The 19,780-nt window shown below is 54.0% G+C and overlaps 2 protein-coding genes across 4 annotated transcripts in view; one reads left to right on the plus strand and one right to left on the minus strand.

Moving 5' to 3' along the window:
- Positions 1–10,460, plus strand: part of Flrt1 (fibronectin leucine rich transmembrane protein 1) — a 73,623-nt gene extending 63,163 nt beyond the window's left edge. Inside the window, exon 3 of the mRNA XM_074048260.1 lies at positions 7,044–10,460. Coding sequence (XP_073904361.1) covers positions 7,092–9,119 — 2,028 coding nt within the window. The 5' untranslated portion in view covers positions 7,044–7,091 and the 3' untranslated portion in view covers positions 9,120–10,460. The remainder of the gene's footprint in view (positions 1–7,043) is intronic.
- The window catches only part of Macrod1 (mono-ADP ribosylhydrolase 1), a 142,093-nt gene that overhangs the window by 94,140 nt on the left and 28,173 nt on the right, over positions 1–19,780 (minus strand). The window lies entirely within an intron of this gene.

A 19,780-nucleotide genomic window follows, 5' to 3' on the forward strand; every position in this document is an offset into this window, starting at 1 on the left:
CCCCCAAAGCTCAGCAGCAGCTCCACAAAGGCCTTAGGCACCAGGAACAGCCTCTGAACACTGCTGGGGGGACTAGTGAGGAGGGGTGGACTGTATGTCATGGAGGAAGGAAGGCCAGTTTTGATTACTTATCACATACTGGGGCAGGTAGGGCCAGACTCAGCCTGGCCAACTGGACCCCAAATACACACTGGGGTCTGGGCTAGAGGTCTTCCCCATTCTCCCTCCTCCCCTCCCCAGGAGCCTTAGATAGGAGCTGGGGGGCTAGCAGGACCTCTGACCTAGCAATAGTAGCCTACCCCCTGGACAGAAGAAATGGGGTTCAGGAGGAACAGGACTGGCCCCAGAACACAGCAGGTTCCCCACAGCAGGTGGATTCCACACCTGGTCGGAGCTCTTTCCAGAACCCAGAGACCCCCCACAACACCTCAGGTGGTCCGCTCCTCCCTTCCTCCCCCTACTCTGTCTCTGAAAGTCAGCCATGTCCCTGCCCCAGGCTCTTTCTGAAGGCTCAGCCACCCAGGGCTGAGTAGGACTGGAAGGAGGGTCTTGAGCCCCTACTGGGGACAGGGTAGGAAGCTCCCTTTCCAAGTCCATCCAGGGCACCTGGCAACCCCTTCCTGGTCATTGTCCTCCCAGGAAAGTGGGATTCAGAGCCACACATCACAGGAGAGGAAACTGGGGCCCAGAGAGTGTCCTCCTAAACCCTAGATGATTGCTGGGGAAGTCATTGGGGGAACCCAGTCCTCTGGGCCTCATGCCCTTTTGTGTCCACAGCTTCCTTGGGCCAGTACTATCTGAACTTCTTCCTCCTCAAGTTGGGGCCAAAGCTGTGCCTGGCACTTTGGGGACCCAATGTCAGGATGTACACCTCCCATGAGCTGCCCTCATTTCCAAACAGGAAGGACAGCAGGGCTGCAAGGCAGGGACAGTCCATCTCCACTTGGGACCCCAGCTCCTCCCCAGCCTGGCTCCCTTCAGGAATGTCTACCCCACTCAGCCCACCTATACCCCCATGTTCTCCTCCCCCGCCCCAGGAGCCTGCAACAGTAGCTGCCATCTTCCATAGTGTGCCTGTGCCAGTACTTGGTCTGCAGCTCCATCCGTGTGCAACCCTCAGTCTCACTCCTGGAGGGCCCCAAAGGACCCTGGGCCTCCACCAGCCCCAGCTCAGTAGATTTGAGGAAGAAATAGGCAGGGCACCAGGAGACCAGGGGTGTCCAACTGGGAGGCACATCTGTCTAGATGTCAGCACCTGGTGGAGTGGGAGCAGGGCTGGCAGGGTCAGGGCCAGCTTCTGGGAGAGGCAGAAGGGGTGGAGTGGACACTGGCCTGGGAGGCCAAGAAGAAGCACCTGTTGTTGTCTGTTGACCAATGCAAAGGCCCAGTGGAGCGGGAGGGTGTGAGGTGTGTTCCAGAGGGTCCAAGAAGAGAGCTGAACCATGGGCCCTCCCGTTCCCTTCCCACCCTTGGCCTGGGCAACCTCCCATGAGGGGCAGGTGCAGCTTGGGGCCACATGGGAGAGGCCAGTTTTGCATGGCCCAGATTTGGGCCAGTGCTTTCCCCATAGCTGGAGGGAGGGGGCACCAGAGAATCAGAGCAGCTTTTCAACTCAGGGACACTGGTCACATTTAGGAGGGGAGCTCTGCATGTGTAATCTCACCAAATCTTTGGCTGTAAATTCCTGTGAAAGAGCAACTATTATAACCACGTATAAAGATGAGGAAACTGCAGTTCAGAAGGCAAGCAACCTGCTTGAAATCACATAGCCTGGAAGTGACAGTGGTAGGTTTCCAGGATTCTCTGTCCTGGAAAGTGGCAGGAGTCAGTGACTAATAGCCAAGAATGATGTCCCAGGCCCCCTCAGTTAGGGGGACCTCCAGAGTGAGCCATCCCACAGCTCCCCTATAACAGTGACTGGCCAAGGATCCTGCTGTCAGTCACAAAGCTAGCAGGTCATAACTCATACCTTGCTGAAGTCTGCAGGATCCGCACAAAGATGACAAGTGATTCCATAAAAGATGGGCGATTTACCAGGTTTAATTTGATGGCCATATAAACCATCAAACACACAATAAGAGAATAAGAAGGTCGCTGGGCGCCTGAGCAATTAAAGGACTCATCCAGTCCAGTGTGGCTGCTGCCTCCCTCCCCGGTCCAGGCTGGCCATTCCGTTCCTGGAACCACAGGGCTCAGCCCCAGGCTGGCCTTGGGGAAGGGGGCGGAGGGGGAGACTTGGGCAAGATAGATGGGCCTGCAGACAGGGGAGTGGAAAGGCCTTGGGTCTCTGCCTCCCAGTGCTTCTCAGTTATCCATCAAGCATCTTTGAGAGGTGCAATTTAGACTCTATTATGACGCTGAACCTCAGGAGGCAAGGGACTATGGCCATGAGCTGAGCAGGCATGGGAACAGATGTCCATGCCAGCGAACTCTGTGGCTGGCCTTGGCATTGGCTTTAACAAGCCTGCTTCCTGCTCAGGGCACTGTCCTGGAACAGCCAAGGGCAGAGGTTGCTTGTAGCCCTCGTGATGGGACTCAGCAGCTGATAGGCTAGGAGGGTGTAGGAGGTGTGTGTCCTCAGGTCAGCTACTAGGGCCCAGGCATAGGTGCTCCTGTGCTCAGATTTGACCCAGAGGCCAAGGCGAAGTAGCCTCTGAGCAGGTCCGAGCCTTCCTGGTTCCAATCTGTCCTTCCTCCCTGCTCACAAGTGACCTTCATGTCCCAGCTCTGTGCAGAAGCCTGGGCTGGCTGTGACCTTGGACAGCCCTCTTACCTCTGATTCTTAGGCTACTATGTTGTAAAATGGGACCAAGAAGCTGTATGCCCAAGGCAGTCGGACACAGGTGTACATCATGGGCCTTAGCACCTGTTGTCTGTGAGGACTGAAGCAAGTAAGGCCTGGCCCCAGGGCTGACCACAGTGCCTGGGGCTTATCCCTGGCCTCTGATGGCCAGGTGTCCAGGTCTGCATGCTGTCCTCTACTTCGTCTGTCCTCACCCACACTCTAGCCACTCCTTCCCCCCTAGTCCTTAGGTAATGAGAAGAGAGGAGGTCAGGTAAGGGCAGGAGCATTCTGGAACACCCACGCAGCCATCTGCTCTGCTTAGACCATGGTGGAGCAGCAGGAGACTTGAGGGCAATGGGCACCTCAGGGAGGGCTAGAGAGCCCTCAGCCCTGGCTCAAGGTCATGCCTGCCTGGGTCTGCTCAGATAGGGCTTAACTTTTAGTGGGGTGACAGATATTTTAAACAGTAAAGTAGCATGTTGGTTGTTGGTAAATACTATAGGAAAGTAAGGAATGGAGGAGGGTTATAGTTTTTGTTAAGGTGGCTGAGGAAGGCTTCACCTGAAGGAAGTGAGGGAGTGAGCATGTAGATTTGGGAATGAGCCGCAGGCAGAGAAAACAGCAGGTGCAATGGCCCTGGGATGTCAGGATGTGCTTGCCGTAGTGACAGAGGAGTGTGGTGGACAAGGCCTCCTATGTTAGACCCCATTGGACCTTGATGGCCACTGTGATGATTGTGGGGGACTTTGGGCAGAGGAGTGACATAAGGACTTTACTGGTGTCTCTGGATGCCTAGGAGGAGAGAAGTGGCTAGAGGACATAGCACAGGCTCTAAGTGGGAGGGAGGTAAGGAGGGTGAAGGGGCCAGGCTAGGGTGTCAGGGCCTGAGAGAGGCATCACCAAGGAAGCAGACAAGGGCCCAACTTCGGGGCAAGATATGGGGTTTCTCCCATCATGCAGAGAATGAAGCTACAGAAGAAGCTCTGACACAAAGAGATCTTTCTCTTTTCTTCTGGGAGAGAATGAGAGGGGAGTTCAGTGTGCAGGAAGCCAACCCAAAGCCAAGGTCGGCTCTAAGTCCCGAGGGGCAGCCCTCATGGCCTAGACCAGCTGCACTCTGAGGAGGGCAGGAATGAACAGGCGAGTGTCTGTGTCCCCTGGGATGGTCAATGCTGGGGGTTCAAGCTATCCTCAGGGCCCAAGTGTTGGGAATGATCTCATAAGCCCCTTCTCCCTTCTTCCCTGGCCTCTGCTTCTTCATCCACAGCTCCATGGGCAGCCGCCTTAAGTCCTTTCCTTGTTCCTTGCTTCCCACCAGGGTGGCCTTGGATGGATCTGACTGGCCCTTGGCCTGCACTGAGCGTACCTTGACAAAGGCCCCTGGCACTAAGGCCCTAACTGGGGTCAGTGCACTAGCCATGGCAAGGCCAGGCTCTAGCAGGCCTTGGAGATGCTGGGCTGAGGGAGCAGAGGCCCCTGAGCATCCAGGTGAAAGGCTGAGCCCCATGGCTGGGCCCTGTTTCTAGGTGATCACTAATACTGAACCACACTAGGCCCATGCAGACCATGAAGTCCCCACTCTAAACTTCAGTTGGGGATATTAAAATACCAGTCCTTCAGCATTATGACCTGCTGCCCACAGAGAACTGTAAGCCTAGTGGTGGCCAAGCTGAGGCCTGTGACCCAGATAGCCTGGGCTCTTCCTCAGCACTTCTTAAGTGGTCTTTAGTAAGTTAACACTCCAAGCTTCAGATTTCTCACCTGTTCAGTGGGGAATAAGAAGACCACTGATCTCATGTTTTCTGGGAGGAAAAAATGACTGATACTCAGAAAGCTCTAAGCAAAGTCTTTATTATAGTGTAAGAACCAGTCTGCTAGAATGGAATCCCAAGACCTGTAACACAGTAGATGTTCAATAAAAATCTACTGGGTAGCCGGGTGCTGGTGGCTCACACCTGTAATCCCAGCTACTCAGGAGGCACAGATCCGGAGGATTACAGTTCGAAGCCAGCCTAGACAAATAGTTCTGCGAGACCCTATCTTAAAAAACCCTTCAAAAAATAGGGCTGGTGGAGTGGCTCAAGGTGAAGGCCCTGAGTTACAGTACTGCAAAAAAAAAAAAAAAACCTGGATAGACAGACATGCATGGATGGATAGGTGGGTAGGTAGATTAGTGATGGATGAATGGATGGGTGGAGGATCGATAGATGGATAAACAGAGAGTGGATGGATGGACAATGGGTAGAAGATGGGTGGATGGGTAGATGGATGGATGGAAGATGGGTGAATGAATGGATGATGGGGATGGATGGATGGATGATGGGAGGAAGATGGGTGGGTAGATAGATGTGTGGGTAAGTGGATGGACAGACTGATGACAAACTGATACATGAATGAGTGGTGGATAGACAGAGTAGAGGAAGCTCCATCTGGAAGACCTAAAGGGACATTTGAACTAGGTCCTGTGGGTGAGGAGGAGTTTGCTGGATGGAGAAGAATAGTCCAGGAATGAAGAGGAACAGAGAAGAGAGAGGTTGGCACAGTTGAGAAATGGAGACCCTCAGTCCCCAGGGCATCCATCCACATGCTCATTCAGTGGAATGAATGGAATGAGCAGGGTCCCCACTGGCTCATTCAATGGAAACCAGTTCTGTGTCACACTCCAGGGCTGACCTCCCAGGCTGGGGCCTCAGTTCAGATCTGAGAGGCAGCTGGGTCCCAGTGGTTCACGCCTATAATCCTAGTTACTCAGGAGGCAGAGATCAGAAAGATCATGGTTCAAAGCCAGCCCAGGCAAATAATTTGTGAGACCCTATGTCAAAAAAAACATCATAAAAAAAGGGCTGGTGGAGTGGCCTAACGTGCAGGCCCTGAGTTCAAGCCCCAGTACCGCAAAAAAAATTTTTTAAAAGGTCCGAGAGGCCATCATGTCCGATACTGAAAGCCTTGGTGACCCCCAAGTTTTACAGCAGGGTTTTGTCAACTATGTGAAGATGCCTTCTCTACTGAGACTGAAAGATGATTTTTCTTTAATTGATTTTTTTAACACTGTAAACAGTAAAATAACATGAGAAAAATCTACACTGCAATTTTTCCATTCATGAAACCTGAAATTACACCTTGCAGACAATCCCATCAGAGCACAGGCAACAACTCCTTCCTTCATTTGTCTCTTTTTTTAAATGCAAGAAAGCTGATAAGTATATACATATATGTTTCTTTCTTTTCTGGAATGGCTAAAAGTTTCGTGATTTGGAAAGGGCAAGGTGTGGAACAGATTCCCACACAACACAGAACAGCAAGCTGGGGAAGATGCCTCTGGTTGAAAAGCAATTTCCATAAACACAGGTGGAAGCGGCTCTGTTGACGCCTCCTTCTCCTGTACGTGAAATGTAGGAGTGACCAACAGGAGATGGTGACAGTCACACAGTGAGCCTGAGCTCTGGCAGCTGCTTTTCTGCAGGTTCTAGCCATGTTCCCTTTGGCCCTCACAGGCCTTCTGGAATGACCACAAGCTTTCCCTTCAGACTCTGGGTGCGTGCCACAAAGCAAGGCACGTTCCCCATTCCAGCGAGAAACATGCCTAAGTCCATCCCACCGACACTGACCAGTGCCTTTCCCGTATGTGTAATGCCTGGTTTAGGTTGAAATCTTGAAGGAAGCTGCCCAAACTGCCACCAGGCATGCTAAATGCCCCTAGGTGACTGGCTACCCCAGGAGTAGAGTGGGGTGCTCTGCTCCTGATGAGATTTGATGTTAGCTAGAGGTCCCTGAGTGGCACCCTAATTGGACAGCTCACTTTACTTAAGCTTGACATGAAGCAGGCCCCTCTATGCTGGGCCCAGTGGCCCATGCCACCCCCAGCTACTCAGGGGGTGGAGGTTGGGAGGATCAAAGTTCAAGGCCAGTCTGGACAAAAATGTTAGAGAGACCTCAACTCAACAAACCATCTGGACATGCTCTGTCCTTCCAGCTACTTGGGAGGCAGACATAGGAGGATGGCAGTACAGGCCAGCCCCAGGCAAAACTCAAGACCCTAACTGAAAAATAACTAGCACCTGCCTGGCAACCAGGAGGCCCTGAGTTCAAACTCCAGTACTTCCCTGAAAAAAGAAAAAAGAAAAAAAAAAAAAAAGGCTGCACTCGCACCCTGGCCTTGGCTGTGGTGACCCCTTGGTTGCAGACAGATGGGTGCATGACTCCCTTCTGGGTGCCATCTCCGTCTTGCCCTCACCCACCTGTCTTGTGCTCCTTGCAGGTGTTGAGGCTCCGGGTCAGGGGGGCCGGGCTCCCCTAGCCATCCACCATGGTGGTGGCACACCCCACTGCCACTGCTACCACCACACCCACCACCACAGTCACGGCCACCGTCGTGATGACCACAGCCACCATGGACCTGCGGGACTGGCTGTTTCTCTGCTATGGGCTCATTGCCTTCCTGACAGAGGTCATTGATAGCACCACCTGCCCCTCGGTGTGCCGCTGTGACAACGGCTTCATCTACTGCAATGACCGGGGTCTTACCTCCATCCCCTCGGACATCCCTGATGACGCCACCACCCTCTACCTTCAGAACAACCAGATCAACAACGCTGGCATCCCCCAGGACCTCAAGACCAAGGTCAATGTGCAGGTCATCTACCTGTACGAGAATGACCTGGACGAGTTCCCTGTTAACCTGCCCCGTTCCCTGCGGGAGCTACACTTGCAAGACAACAATGTACGCACCATTGCCAGGGACTCGCTGGCCCGCATCCCGCTGCTGGAGAAGCTACACCTGGACGACAACTCGGTGTCCACCGTGAGCATCGAGGAGGACGCCTTTGCTGACAGCAAGCAACTCAAGCTGCTCTTCCTGAGTCGGAACCACCTGAGCAGCATCCCGTCGGGGCTGCCCCACACACTGGAGGAGTTGCGGCTGGATGACAACCGCATCTCCACCATCCCGCTGCACGCCTTCAAGGGCCTCAACAGCCTGCGGCGCCTGGTACTGGATGGCAACCTGCTGGCCAACCAGCGCATCGCTGATGACACCTTCAGCCGCCTGCAGAACCTCACAGAGCTCTCGCTGGTGCGCAACTCACTGGCTGCCCCGCCCCTCAATCTGCCCAGTGCCCACCTGCAAAAGCTCTACCTGCAGGACAATGCTATCAGTCATGTCCCCTACAACACGCTGGCCAAGATGCGTGAGCTGGAGCGGTTGGATCTGTCCAACAACAACCTCACCACGCTGCCCCGTGGCCTGTTCGATGATCTGGGGAACCTGGCACAGCTGCTGCTCAGAAACAACCCCTGGTTCTGTGGCTGCAACCTCATGTGGCTGCGGGACTGGGTGAAGGCACGGGCAGCTGTGGTCAATGTGCGGGGCCTCATGTGCCAGGGCCCCGAGAAGGTCCGGGGCATGGCTATCAAAGACATCACCAGCGAGATGGATGAGTGCTTTGAAACAGGGTCACAGGGAGGTATTGCCAACTCAGCAGCCGCCAAGACCACCGCCAGCAACCACGCTTCTGCTACCACACCCCAGGGCTCACTGTTCACCCTCAAGGCCAAGAGGCCAGGGCTGCGCCTCCCCGACTCTAACATCGACTACCCCATGGCCACGGGTGATGGTGCCAAGACCCTGGTCATCCAGGTGAAGCCTCTGACAGCAGACTCCATCCGCATCACATGGAAGGCCATGCTCCCTGCCTCCTCCTTCCGACTCAGTTGGCTGCGCCTGGGACACAGCCCGGCTGTGGGCTCCATCACAGAGACCTTGGTGCAGGGAGACAAGACGGAATACTTGCTGACGGCCCTGGAGCCCAAGTCCACCTACATCATCTGCATGGTCACCATGGAGACCGGCAACACCTATGTGGCTGACGAAACACCTGTGTGCGCCAAGGCAGAGACAGCTGACAGCTACGGGCCCACCACCACGCTCAACCAGGAGCAGAATGCCAGCCCCATGGCGGGCCTGCCCCTGGCTGGCATCATCGGTGGTGCTGTGGCTCTTGTCTTCCTCTTCCTGGTCCTAGGGGCCACCTGCTGGTACGTGCACCGGGCTGGCGAGCTGCTGACCCGGGAGAGGGCCTACAACAGGGGCAGTAGGAAAAAGGATGACTATATGGAGTCAGGGACCAAGAAGGATAACTCCATCCTAGAAATCCGAGGCCCTGGGTTACAGATGCTGCCCATCAACCCATACCGGGCCAAAGAAGAGTATGTGGTACACACCATCTTCCCCTCCAACGGTGACAGCCTCTGCAAGGGCACACACACCATCGGCTACGGCACCACGCGGGGCTACCGGGGCGGTGGCATCCCCGACATAGACTACTCCTACACATGATACCAGCTGCCAGCCCCAGCCCCAGCTGGCCATCCTGGTGTGGCCACTCGGCTTTGCCCAGCCCGTTGCAACCCGAGACAGCAAGGAAGAGAAATTCCACGAGGACTTCGCCAGTGGAAAGCAAAATTTGGGGAGGGCTGACAATTTTGTAGAACGCAACGGTGGAAAAAAAGAAATGTTTTTAACGAGTAGAAGGCAGGAGGGGGATTCGGCGCTGTTGGAATAATCTATACCGAATCATGCCAGTTGGGGAGGGAAGGACTGAACATTAGCGCAGGAAGGGCTGGGCTGGGATTTTTTCCTGAACTGGAGAGAGACTACCTGTGCGGCGTCTGTGTGCACTCATGCTCTGTTCAAGGCCGGCCGTCAGGTGAGGCGTGAAGCCCAGCAGCGATGCCACGGCTGGCTGCTTCTGGAGGCAGCGTTGATGGAAGGTTTTCGGGCTCCTCACAAAGGAGCCGGAGACAGAAAAGATCTTTTGCTTGGGAGACGTTGTCCCGAAATCTCTTCCCTGGTTCTACCCAGGCTGTTCCCCTTACAGACTTGCAGAAATAGGGCGTCTTTCACTGCATTCTTAGAACAATAATGTAGTCGATTAAAAAAAAATAATCCATCTCTTTTTTTCCCCTCTGCTGAACGCTCTTCAGTTCCATGCACCAAACTCCACAGGAGCCCGGATGGAAGCGTTCCCTGCCACGTGGAGGCGCATCTGTCTGTCTGCCTATCTGTGTGGCCATGTCTCTCAGCACGGCTGGGCAGGTAGAGCTGCACATGCTGTCCTCACAGTACTTCCTGGGATGGTTCTTACTATTTCCAGAGACAATAGAATTGCAGAAATGTTTCTTTCTCCTAGAAATCATTGAGTAAGTAGACCATGTGTTAGGGGTAGGAGTGAGGTGGAGGGAGGAGCCTCAGTCTGGGTGGTGGGTATGGCTAGGGTATGGCTGCTCCCAGAGGCAGAGGCATGTGTGTGTGGCAGGAGGCCTGGAGGGACTGGCCAAGTTGCTTTCTGTTCTCAGCTTGGCCAGAACTGGGCCAGTGTCCTTTCTGATACAGAGAAAAGCATTCTTTGATGGCTGGTGTCCTTATCCCACCCCCCCCCCATAGATACAATCACCTCCATAAGTTACTATATGCTTCCTCCTGGTTCAGGTCATTAGTGCAGGAATGTAAATACCTGCCAGTTAGAACTACTGGTTTCCATAGCTGCTCAAACAAAGCCCAGAAAAATATAGAAATTATTCATGAAATCCCTGGCAGACATCTCTCTCTCTCTCTCTCTCTCTCTCTCTCTCTCTCTCTCTCTCTCACACACACACACACACACACACACACACACACCAGTGTAGAAAACTCAGCTGTGCCCACACCTGGGCTCTGCTCTGCTGGGGGAGAGACCAGATCTCTTTGTAAAAATGCCAGCCTTCAAAAGGGTACCTGACCAGGGCCCCGGGACAAGTTGAGATTTTATTTCCTCCCTCTGGAATCAATGTCACCATCATTTATCAACTGACAGTGTGGTGTGGCGAGCCATGAGATTAAAACGATGAAATAACGACAGTGATGTGGAAAGGAGGGAAGAGCTGTGTGTGGGATTCTGGTGTCTGCTGCGTCCTGTACTCAGCAAGCTCAGGTCACCATCTGTCACTATGCCGCTTGCCCCGCACAGGCAAAAAGCATCATCAAAGAAGAGACATTGGTCTGAGGGCAGGAGGATGAGAAGGGGTCAGGCTCCTGGCAGTGGCATTTTTGAAAGGCCTCTGTCACTTCAACCAAAGCAAAGACAAGAAGAAGAGACTGGGCAGTGGTCACAGGCTGCCCGCAATATGCCCAGGCACCGTCCACTTGCTAGATGTCAAAAGAGCCAACTGACCCCTCCGTGAAAAGCTGGGGTTGAAGGAAATGGGCCCAGCAGTTGCCCCAGAGAAGTGGAATGAGGCACAGGCCCAAGGGGTCATCCCGCCAAACTGGGACCCCAACCCCTCAGCCCCAGGGAACAGCCAAGGGGTATGGACACAGTTCGTTCCAAACAAAACCTTTTTTCCTTTTCCTGCCTGAATTATCCTCTCATACACTAAGATCAGGAGAGAAATGTCCCAAGCCTTAATTTCAGGTCTGTATAAATATCAGCACCTCCCCTCTCCCACTCTTGGTAGCTCAGGAAGACAGGAGATCCCACCAAGGAGATGGTGGGGGAGAAGGTACGTGAGGTACGTTTCGTCAGCCAGAAAGACAGAGTCCAGGTCTCTGCTGTTTCTAAATTGGCAGCCCGATTCTTAAGGGCCCCCCTCTGGCCTTTCCAGGGTCCCAGGAAAGTTGTCCCCCTATGTTGCTCCCCTGCATCTGCAATGTGGCACTGCTGGCATGCTCTGTCCCCTTGTTCACCTGGACCCTCTTTCTCCTCCTTGGTCTCAGGAAATGTCATCTCATCCCTTAGGCCAGGAAGACATCTAGGGATAGCAGGTGGCCTGGACCCTGTAGCTGCCCGGAAGGCCCTGCTTGGAAGGAGCAAGAGCTCCAGGGTCAAGTGCTGGAGAGTGGCCTTCCCTGGCACCCAGAGAGCCTCAGGTCCACAAGAGACCTGCCAACTGCCCAGGCATAGCGCTGGGCCTAAGGACCAGATCTGTCTCCTGTCCCAGCTCTTGCACTAACAGGGCTCAAAGCCCAGACCCTACCTGACTCCCCACAGGCATCGCCCCTCTGAGAGCTCTAACCACTGGTGAAAAGTGGACATGCAGCCCATCCAGGACCCTGGGCCCCACTTCAGTGCCCTTTTCATCTTTTTTTTTCTTTTTTAGGTGCTGGGGTTTGAACTTAGGGTCTACACCTTGAGTCACTCCACCAGCCCTTTTTTGTGAAGGTTTCTTTTGAGATAGGGTCTTGTGAACTATTTGCCTGGTCTGGCTTCAAACTGTGATCCTCCTGATCTCTCCCTCCTGAGTAGCTAGGATTATTGGTGTGAACCACCAGCACCCAGCTCCCTTTTCTGCCCCTTGGCATCTCAACATCTTCCCAGTGTCCTTTCTGAAAGCAAGCCCCCAAATATCTGCTTTGTCATGGACCCCCATACTAGAGAGAGGGCCTGAAACCAGATCCCTCCTGAAACCCAGTCCCTTCCTGGTCCAGCTCCTCTATGATGGCTTCCCAGGCTCCTCCGAAGTACATGAGGCCACCAGGCCTGTAGTGACTCCCCTCTTCCCCAGCCGATTAAAACCTCCTGTCTGTGTGGCAAGCATGGGAGGTCCGTTGCCAGCCTGACCCTGCACCCACTAACCAGCCAGCACAACCTCACCGGCCTCAGTGCTGGTGAGTGTACTTTGTGGCATTTAAGGCAGGTTGAAAGTTAAAAAAAAAAAAAAAAAAAAGCCCAGGACACTTCTTTGGTTAAATGGTTTACCCTTCGTGGTAATTAGATGTAGCGATTGGAATCTCTTTTCTATTACATGGCAATTTTCCTTTAAATTTCCTCTTTAAAAAAAAAAAAAGGAAAGGAAAGGAGACGCAAAGAAGGAGAGAAAGCAGCAGGGCCGCGTGTCATTTGCATTTTGCGAATGAGCCCTCTTGTTCGCTCAGCTCAGGCGTGGAGCCCAACGTATGGAATGCTTAAGAGATTACTAAGAATAAAATCTATTAATTAGTCATACTCAATCCTGCAGACATGATGTGCATCAAAAGCTCCTTTTCTTCCCTTTTCTGCGTCCCCCTTTCTGAGGAAGCCTCCATCTTCCCTGAATGGCTCTGTCTCTCAGCGGCCTCCATGTTAACATGGCACCCCGCAGCCACCCAGTGGGATGTCCCCCCTCAAGATGGGGATGTGGGCTTGAGGGCAGGAGTGGGGTCATGGCTCCTTTTCTGCTCTGGGTGAGGCTGGCAGGGAAAGTGACAGCTCCGGGAAGAGGATGGCAGGCAACTAGGGGGCCAAAAGCCCACACTGCCCCCGAGCCTCTTCTTCCACCTTCCCCAAGGGTCCAGGCAGGCCTCCCCCCTAGCCCTGCCCTAGCAAGGGGAAGCAGAGGAAGCCAGGGAGTGTGTTTGGCAAATCCAAGACCTCTGTTTCCCCTTCTATGAAGTTGGGGGTGCACTGGGGTGCGGTCTAGATTCACCCAGAAAAGCTGGGTACTCCACAGACCAAGAGGGGGCCGCTCCCTCTGCTGATTCTGAAAGGTTCTAGCTGGTCCAAGGCAGATATGGGATCCTGGCAGGCCTGAAGGGCTTGCCTGGACTGCAACAAGGATGGACAGTGTACCCAGGATGGCCTCCCAGCTAAGCCTCTTCTATCACCCATGAGAAAAGGGGTACAAAAGTTGGAAGCACACTCAGGACACCCTCCCACCCCCCAACCCCCCAAAGTGGCAGCTCAAGTCCCAAAGCCAGCCCACTTCAGAAATCTGCTTCCTGCTGAACACACAAGGGAGGAGGACGGGCTTCTGAGCCTTGAGCTTATGAAAAATACAACAAGGAAAATTGGATGCAGAAGGCGGGAGCAACGGAGCTGCAGAGACCACTCGGGGAGCTCTGGGGTGCATATAGGAAGGAGGGCTCAGGCGAGCACAGCCAGACCCCAAGGGCCAGACCGCATGTCAGGACCATGGTGGGTCAGCTGCAGGCGTCCCATGCGCCACATCCCCTACTCGCGCTGAAATCAGTGCAGGTGAAGGCGGCTGATACCATGGCTGGATAGGCGCCAGGGTGAGCGCTAACAAGCAATTCACAGGCCTTCCAGAATGCAGAGAGGAGGCATTTTTTTTCTTAAGGAGGGATAAAAAGGCTCAAAAAATGCAAATCATTACCGTTTACAACCAAGCAAGTCTGCTAAATTGATTAGGAGAGATTAAACTCCTTGGAGGTGAAGGAAAAGGGGGATTTTTCGTGGTTTATGAACCTGTCCCAGTGGCTGTCTACACAGCAGGGATGTGTAGCCAAGGTCTGGCTGTGGTGGGGTTGCCTTCTTGACTTCCTGGGGAGCTGAGGTCTCTGAGGGCTGACACCCAGGGGCAGAGCACTCAGGCTGAGGGCCATTCAGCCTCTGGGACCTAAAGGGCTACTGTGGCCAGGTCACTCAGTTGCTGTCCTGGCCTCTAAGCAGAGTCTGGCCCTGCGCTTCAGTTTCCATCTGCCTTCAGGGGTGACAAGACATGCCTTGGTCAGGCTAAGTGGCCAGGGCCATCATTTAGAGAGTACGACTCTAGTGTCATTAGCTATCCTGGGTCCTTCTTGTGTTTGGATCTGCTCCCTGTGGCCAGGGGAAAAAACCAAAGGCAGGGAAGAGAAACGCTGGTCCGGCAAAGGAAGGAGGCTTGAGCTCCATGTCCCTGGGAGCAAACAGCACCAGGTGGCATGTGGCAGAAGCTTCCCGCCTAAGCCAAGATCTGGCTCTGACTAGAAAATCCTAGTTCCCACCCTTGTTTACTATCCCCGGGAAAGGAAGTACAGACAGCCGCCCTCTCCCCTCATGAACTCCACGGAAATGAGGAGGGGCTAACAGGGCACCTGCGGAACCAGTGGCCCCAAGCCCCAGGTTGCCCCCTGGGCCTGTTCCCTCAAGCCAGGGCCGCCCCAAGGCTACAATCAACACACTGGTCGCTGCCAGCAGCTGATCCACCCATCACGGCCAGGTGACGCCTGGGGCACTGTTCACTCTGTGTTTTGAGGTGTTTACTGATTCTTTTGAAATGTTCCAAGTAGTTGCCTGAAATATCCACATTGACTTGTTTTTTAAAAACTGACAAAAAGATTCCCCCTCTTTGCTTTTCCCCCCTCCCTTCCAAATTTTAATATATGGCTTTCCTCTGGTTTTAGAAATTCCCTTATCCTTGGAGTCAGGCCCACATTCTTACCCAAAGTGGGATTTGCAGGTGTGCCCAGAGACGCCCACCCCCTACAGTGGCACAGAGCAGAGTACTGCCTCTTCTCCATCTCTCCTGAGAGTCATGCCCAGGGCAGCCCTTCAGCCCCGGACCGCTCAGGCTTCTAGAAGCAGGCCTGGGGTATGTTGAGACCACTATCACTGCCTCTCCCACCCCTTGTCACTGAAGCACCCAGTTTGTGCCAGGAGGGAAGGCCCACTTCCTACAAGCCCAGCCCCCAGGGCTCTGTAGCCATCAGTGTGTAAGGCAGGCACGACACCTACCTGGCTCCTGCTTGATTCTCTTACAATGCCCTGCTCTGTCCTCCCATGCCCGCCCACCCCAGAGTCCCTGCCGAAGATCTTTGCTGCCACCAGCCCTAAATGTCTTTTACAGTTATCAGGGGGATCATCACTCAGTTGAGATGCCACACCACATGTCCCCACTGCTCTATGGGACCACTGAGGCCCAGCACAGAGCCTGGCCCACCTCTCACTTCCTTACTATCCCACCTGCCATCTGCCCACTAGGGCCCCATGCAGAAGGCCCACAGGTTGTCAGTGAGTGGGTGCTCATCCTACACCTGCTACACTGGAACTGGGCATAGACAGGGGCCTGTTTGGGTGGCTTTTCCTCTTGGAAGCCCTACCTGGACCCACGTATCTCCAGGGTGAGCTGATGGGGAAATGTAGATTCAAAGAGTTTCAGCAGCTGACCTCAGTCCAAATGTGTGACTTCAAGCTCTGTGTGGAGTGGGTGATGGGGAAGGCAGAGAACTGGAGGGGCCGAGGGGTTGGAGCAGAAAGCAGAGGATTCCAGGTGACAGCCAGCCTTGCCTGTCACTCACCTCCTTCACCTCAGCCTCCTGCCTGGAGGAACTAATCAGGCTTTTTCCTCAAGACAGAAAAACAAACACCACATGAACCGACAATCAAAGTCACAGCAGGCCTGGGGCTGTCACGGCTCATCTCCCTAGGGCCTGGGTTCTGGGCATCTCTGGCCTGCCCTTATGGAAGAACTGTTGGCGGAGTGTCCCCCACCGCCCTCCTCTGGCTAGTTCCATCTCCAAAGGTTCTGAGCACAAAGAAGGCCACACATACCAACCCTGAAAGCACCCTTAGGTGCTTCTCCATACCCTGGCACTTGCCAGTGGCTTCAGCCAAGAAGTCACCAAGGTATGACCAAGGTATTCCATGAGAATGTGAACCCTGTGTCTTCCAGCTCTGAAGAGAGTCTGAGGGCCTCGGGAGGAGGCCATAGGCCCAGCCTTCGAGGCCTGTCACGTGAGAGACAAAAGCAGGAAGACATGGTGCTAAAGGCTGAGCGATCATGGAGCTATAAACACAGGCTAGCCAGAGATGGCATGTGTGTGTAACTGCTGGCTGGAACCCCCAGCAGGCCTAAGCCAAGAAGCCAAAGGTGAGGTCAGCTACAAAGACCCTCATCGCCACAATGGTCCAGGCGGGGAGAGGCAGGCAGAGAGAGGGTCTGAGGTCAGACCCAGGTGATGGCGCCAGGGCGAGGAGCCAAGCCTGATCACTCCCTCAGCCTGTAGCCGAGGTCCTTTCTGCTGTCTGTGGGGACCTCTAACCCCACCCCAACTTCCCAAGTCCCCAGCTTCCTCTCCTGCAGAATCAGCCCCTGGGGCCCCACTCAGTTGCCTGCTCCTTGCCACTTTTCCTTTTCTATGAAGGGGAACGCAATCTCGGGGGTCTGAGTGATGGGACCACCCTTGCTGTCACCTGAAACCTGGCCTGCCAACATGGCCTGGATCCCCAGAGCCCAGCCAGGCCTCGTCTCATTCCCACCTGCCTCACTCCTGACTCCACTACCAGACGGGTTTTCGGAAAACCAAGACACACAAACACCCACCACCACAACAACACAAACCAAAGTGCACTGCGAACCGCCCTTCGGCCTCCTTCCTGTAGGTGCCTTGAAACTTCAATGTTGAGATGAATGTGATTAACTACTTGGTCCTATTTTCTGTTTGTCTGGTTTCATATAAAATGTCCAAGTCCACCTGCCTCGTCCTTTCTTGAAATAAAAAGAAAGATTTAACTTTTACAGTCATTTTGGCTGCTGACTCTAGGCTCGGTTCGCCGGCCCTGGGCACTAGGTGTCTGGGGCACACTCCGTCTCAGCAACCAGACCGTGCACCCAGGGGCCAGTTCTGTGGGTTTGGCCCACTAGCACAGGAGTGGTGGCTGGGCAGGACAGAAACTCTGTGATTAAAAAGTTCCCTAGTTCACAAACAGAACCAAACTAAAGACTGGGCTGGAGGACAGAGAAGGGGCCTCACCATTGCCCCCAGGGCAGTTGGCCAAGACCAGAAACATCTTTACCCAGCCATGCAGGGAGGACCAGCAGCTAGAGCAGACTCCAGGAGGGTTTCCACATGGAGACTTATTAATAAAAGCTGGGGATTATCACCTAAGAGGCTCTGGCAACCATGTGGACACCCAGATAAGAGCAGAACTGTCCACACATTTGGGGACACATGCTTATTCTGCCATCCCAGTGAACACCTGCCTGGGTCTGTCCCCCTCAGATGTCCCTTGTCCCCTGGACACACCCACTGCACTCACAACTCTGGGGCCTTTTCTGTGACTCTCACACTCCAAGGAGGTGTGAACATGAGCAGCTTCTGCTAAATTTAATCTAAATGAGAGCTCATTACTTCTGCCTTAGATCCGACTTCATGTCTGGATGGCGCTAAGGCATTCCTTCCTTATATAGGGAACAGTTATTTCTCCACACGCCTTGGTGGTGGTGGCCTCAGGCACTCTGGCCCAACAGACATTCCTTCCCTCAGACCTCACCTCCCATCCTGTTTGGTGGCAGGAGCCACCAAAAGAAGTCATTCCAAAGAGTGGCACAGAGGGTGGCCACAGGGGACAGTAATCAGTCTGTTTTCCAAATCCTCCCAAGGAGATGCTTGGTAGTGCTTAGAAAGGGTACTCCATTGAGTAGCCTCTTACCTGAGGCTACTGGGAGATATTTCTAGAATGCTGCCAGTAAGCCAGTCAGAAACCAGTTACCAAGGGCCTACTATGTGCTGGGGATGCAGTGTTTATCATTGCTTTGTGGAAGGGGGAGATCACCGTGAGTGAGGTGGGGAACCATGGCTGGGGCAGGCATCTTCTGGGGAGCAGGGTTAGCACTGAGGATGTTCCCATGGGTAAGAGAGACTACAGGAGCAAGGAAGAGGCCATGTTCCACCACTGAGGCAGGGCAGGGAGATAGGCAGGAAGACAAGTCCAGATCTGTTCTCCTCCTGGAAGGCTCAGACCCTACTGGAGCTACACCTCTGGTCTGCCTGCAGCCCCCAGTCCCATGCCACATAGCATGGAACTTCCTGGGCAGGCCATCTCTGTCTTAGGCTCCAACTTTCGTGCCCTCCCCATCAAGACCCTGGAAGATTCAACTCCTGCATTGCCTCAGAAGGCCCCCACCACACCTCTGCAGGCATTTCTCCCCTGCACAGGGAGCCCAGGCACAAAGGAGCCTCCTCACACGTGAAGCAAAGGGTGAGCCAACAAACACAGAGACAATCACCTAGTCACTCAGTTGATCAGTGTGGGCTACCAGGAGAACAAGTTTTCACTCCAGCAGCCTGGTGATCACACTACTCCTCCACCTCCCATAGGGAAGTTCCTGCCCCCAGATTACCTCCATACAATGTGGCTGCACCACAAAACAGGGGGCCCTCAGAGCTCTCCAAGTCAAGGCAGAAAGACTGAGTTCAGCCATACAGCTAATAGAGGTTCTGCCCAGAAAGGGACCATAGCCACCTGACTTTGGGAACCATTACATCATGCCACTGCCCTCATGGAAGGCTCCTGGGGTGGCGGTGGGGGGACCCTGGAGTCCCTTGGAACTGGGTTAGACCCATCGGCTTCGTTACTTATTCTCCCTGTGCCTCAGTTTCTACCTCTGTAAAGTGTGTGTGTGATGACACACAATGTGTCCCCATTGCTGTTGGAGCAAGTGAGATAACACAGGTGAAACTGGTGTGAGTGTCAAGCACCTGAGTGCTTAGAAACCGTCATTGCTGTCATTTGTACCGCGGTGACGGCACCAACCCTGCTACTGTGCACTGGAGGCTCAGAGAGGGTGTAAAATGCTGGGTTCCCTGGGAGGGCAGGTCCCAGCCTGGCACAACCCCTTCGGGATCTTTCCAGCATTCCCACCCACTAGGAATGGAGCCAGGTGTTGAACTGCCCAGCACTTCTTGCAAGAAGACCCAGGTATCTCAACAGGCCACTCAGAACAGGATAGCACAGTGCCCCCACATTTGGCACAGAGAAGAGGCATCCATTAGAGTCTGTGACCTGTTCCTACAGCTAGCCACACCCAGCATCCATGGCTGGCTCTCCAGAGCCTGCCAAAAAGAATTCAAGATAGACGGAACCTAAGGCTTCAGGAGGGCACCTTAGGTTTTAGTAAGTGCCCCAAGACTGGCTTCACTAGAGGGATCCCCAGGACCTATGAGGTGGATTCCAGAACCTGTACTTCAGGTCAGTAGAGGAAGAAGCTCTGAATATCACCGGCCTATTCTGAGCACAAGCAGGTGGTCTGAGAGACAGTGAGCCCTGTTCCCACAGGAGAGCAGGCAGAGCTGGCCTGTCCCTGAAGGGATGTCTTGTGGTGGGTGCCACGCAATGGGGTGATCCCCCTGCCACCCCTCCATGCTCCCCTGAAGCAGAGCTGCTTCGGGACCCACCTGTCCTGAAGAAAACTCAGTACTAGCTTATTGCCAAGATTAGGGCAGGCATGGGGTAAGACCCTGCATAGCTGCCTCATGGCCAAGGG

The sequence above is a fragment of the Castor canadensis genome, chromosome 1 (genome assembly GCF_047511655.1).
Source record: "Castor canadensis chromosome 1, mCasCan1.hap1v2, whole genome shotgun sequence".
Classification (NCBI taxonomy): Eukaryota; Metazoa; Chordata; class Mammalia; order Rodentia; family Castoridae; genus Castor; species Castor canadensis.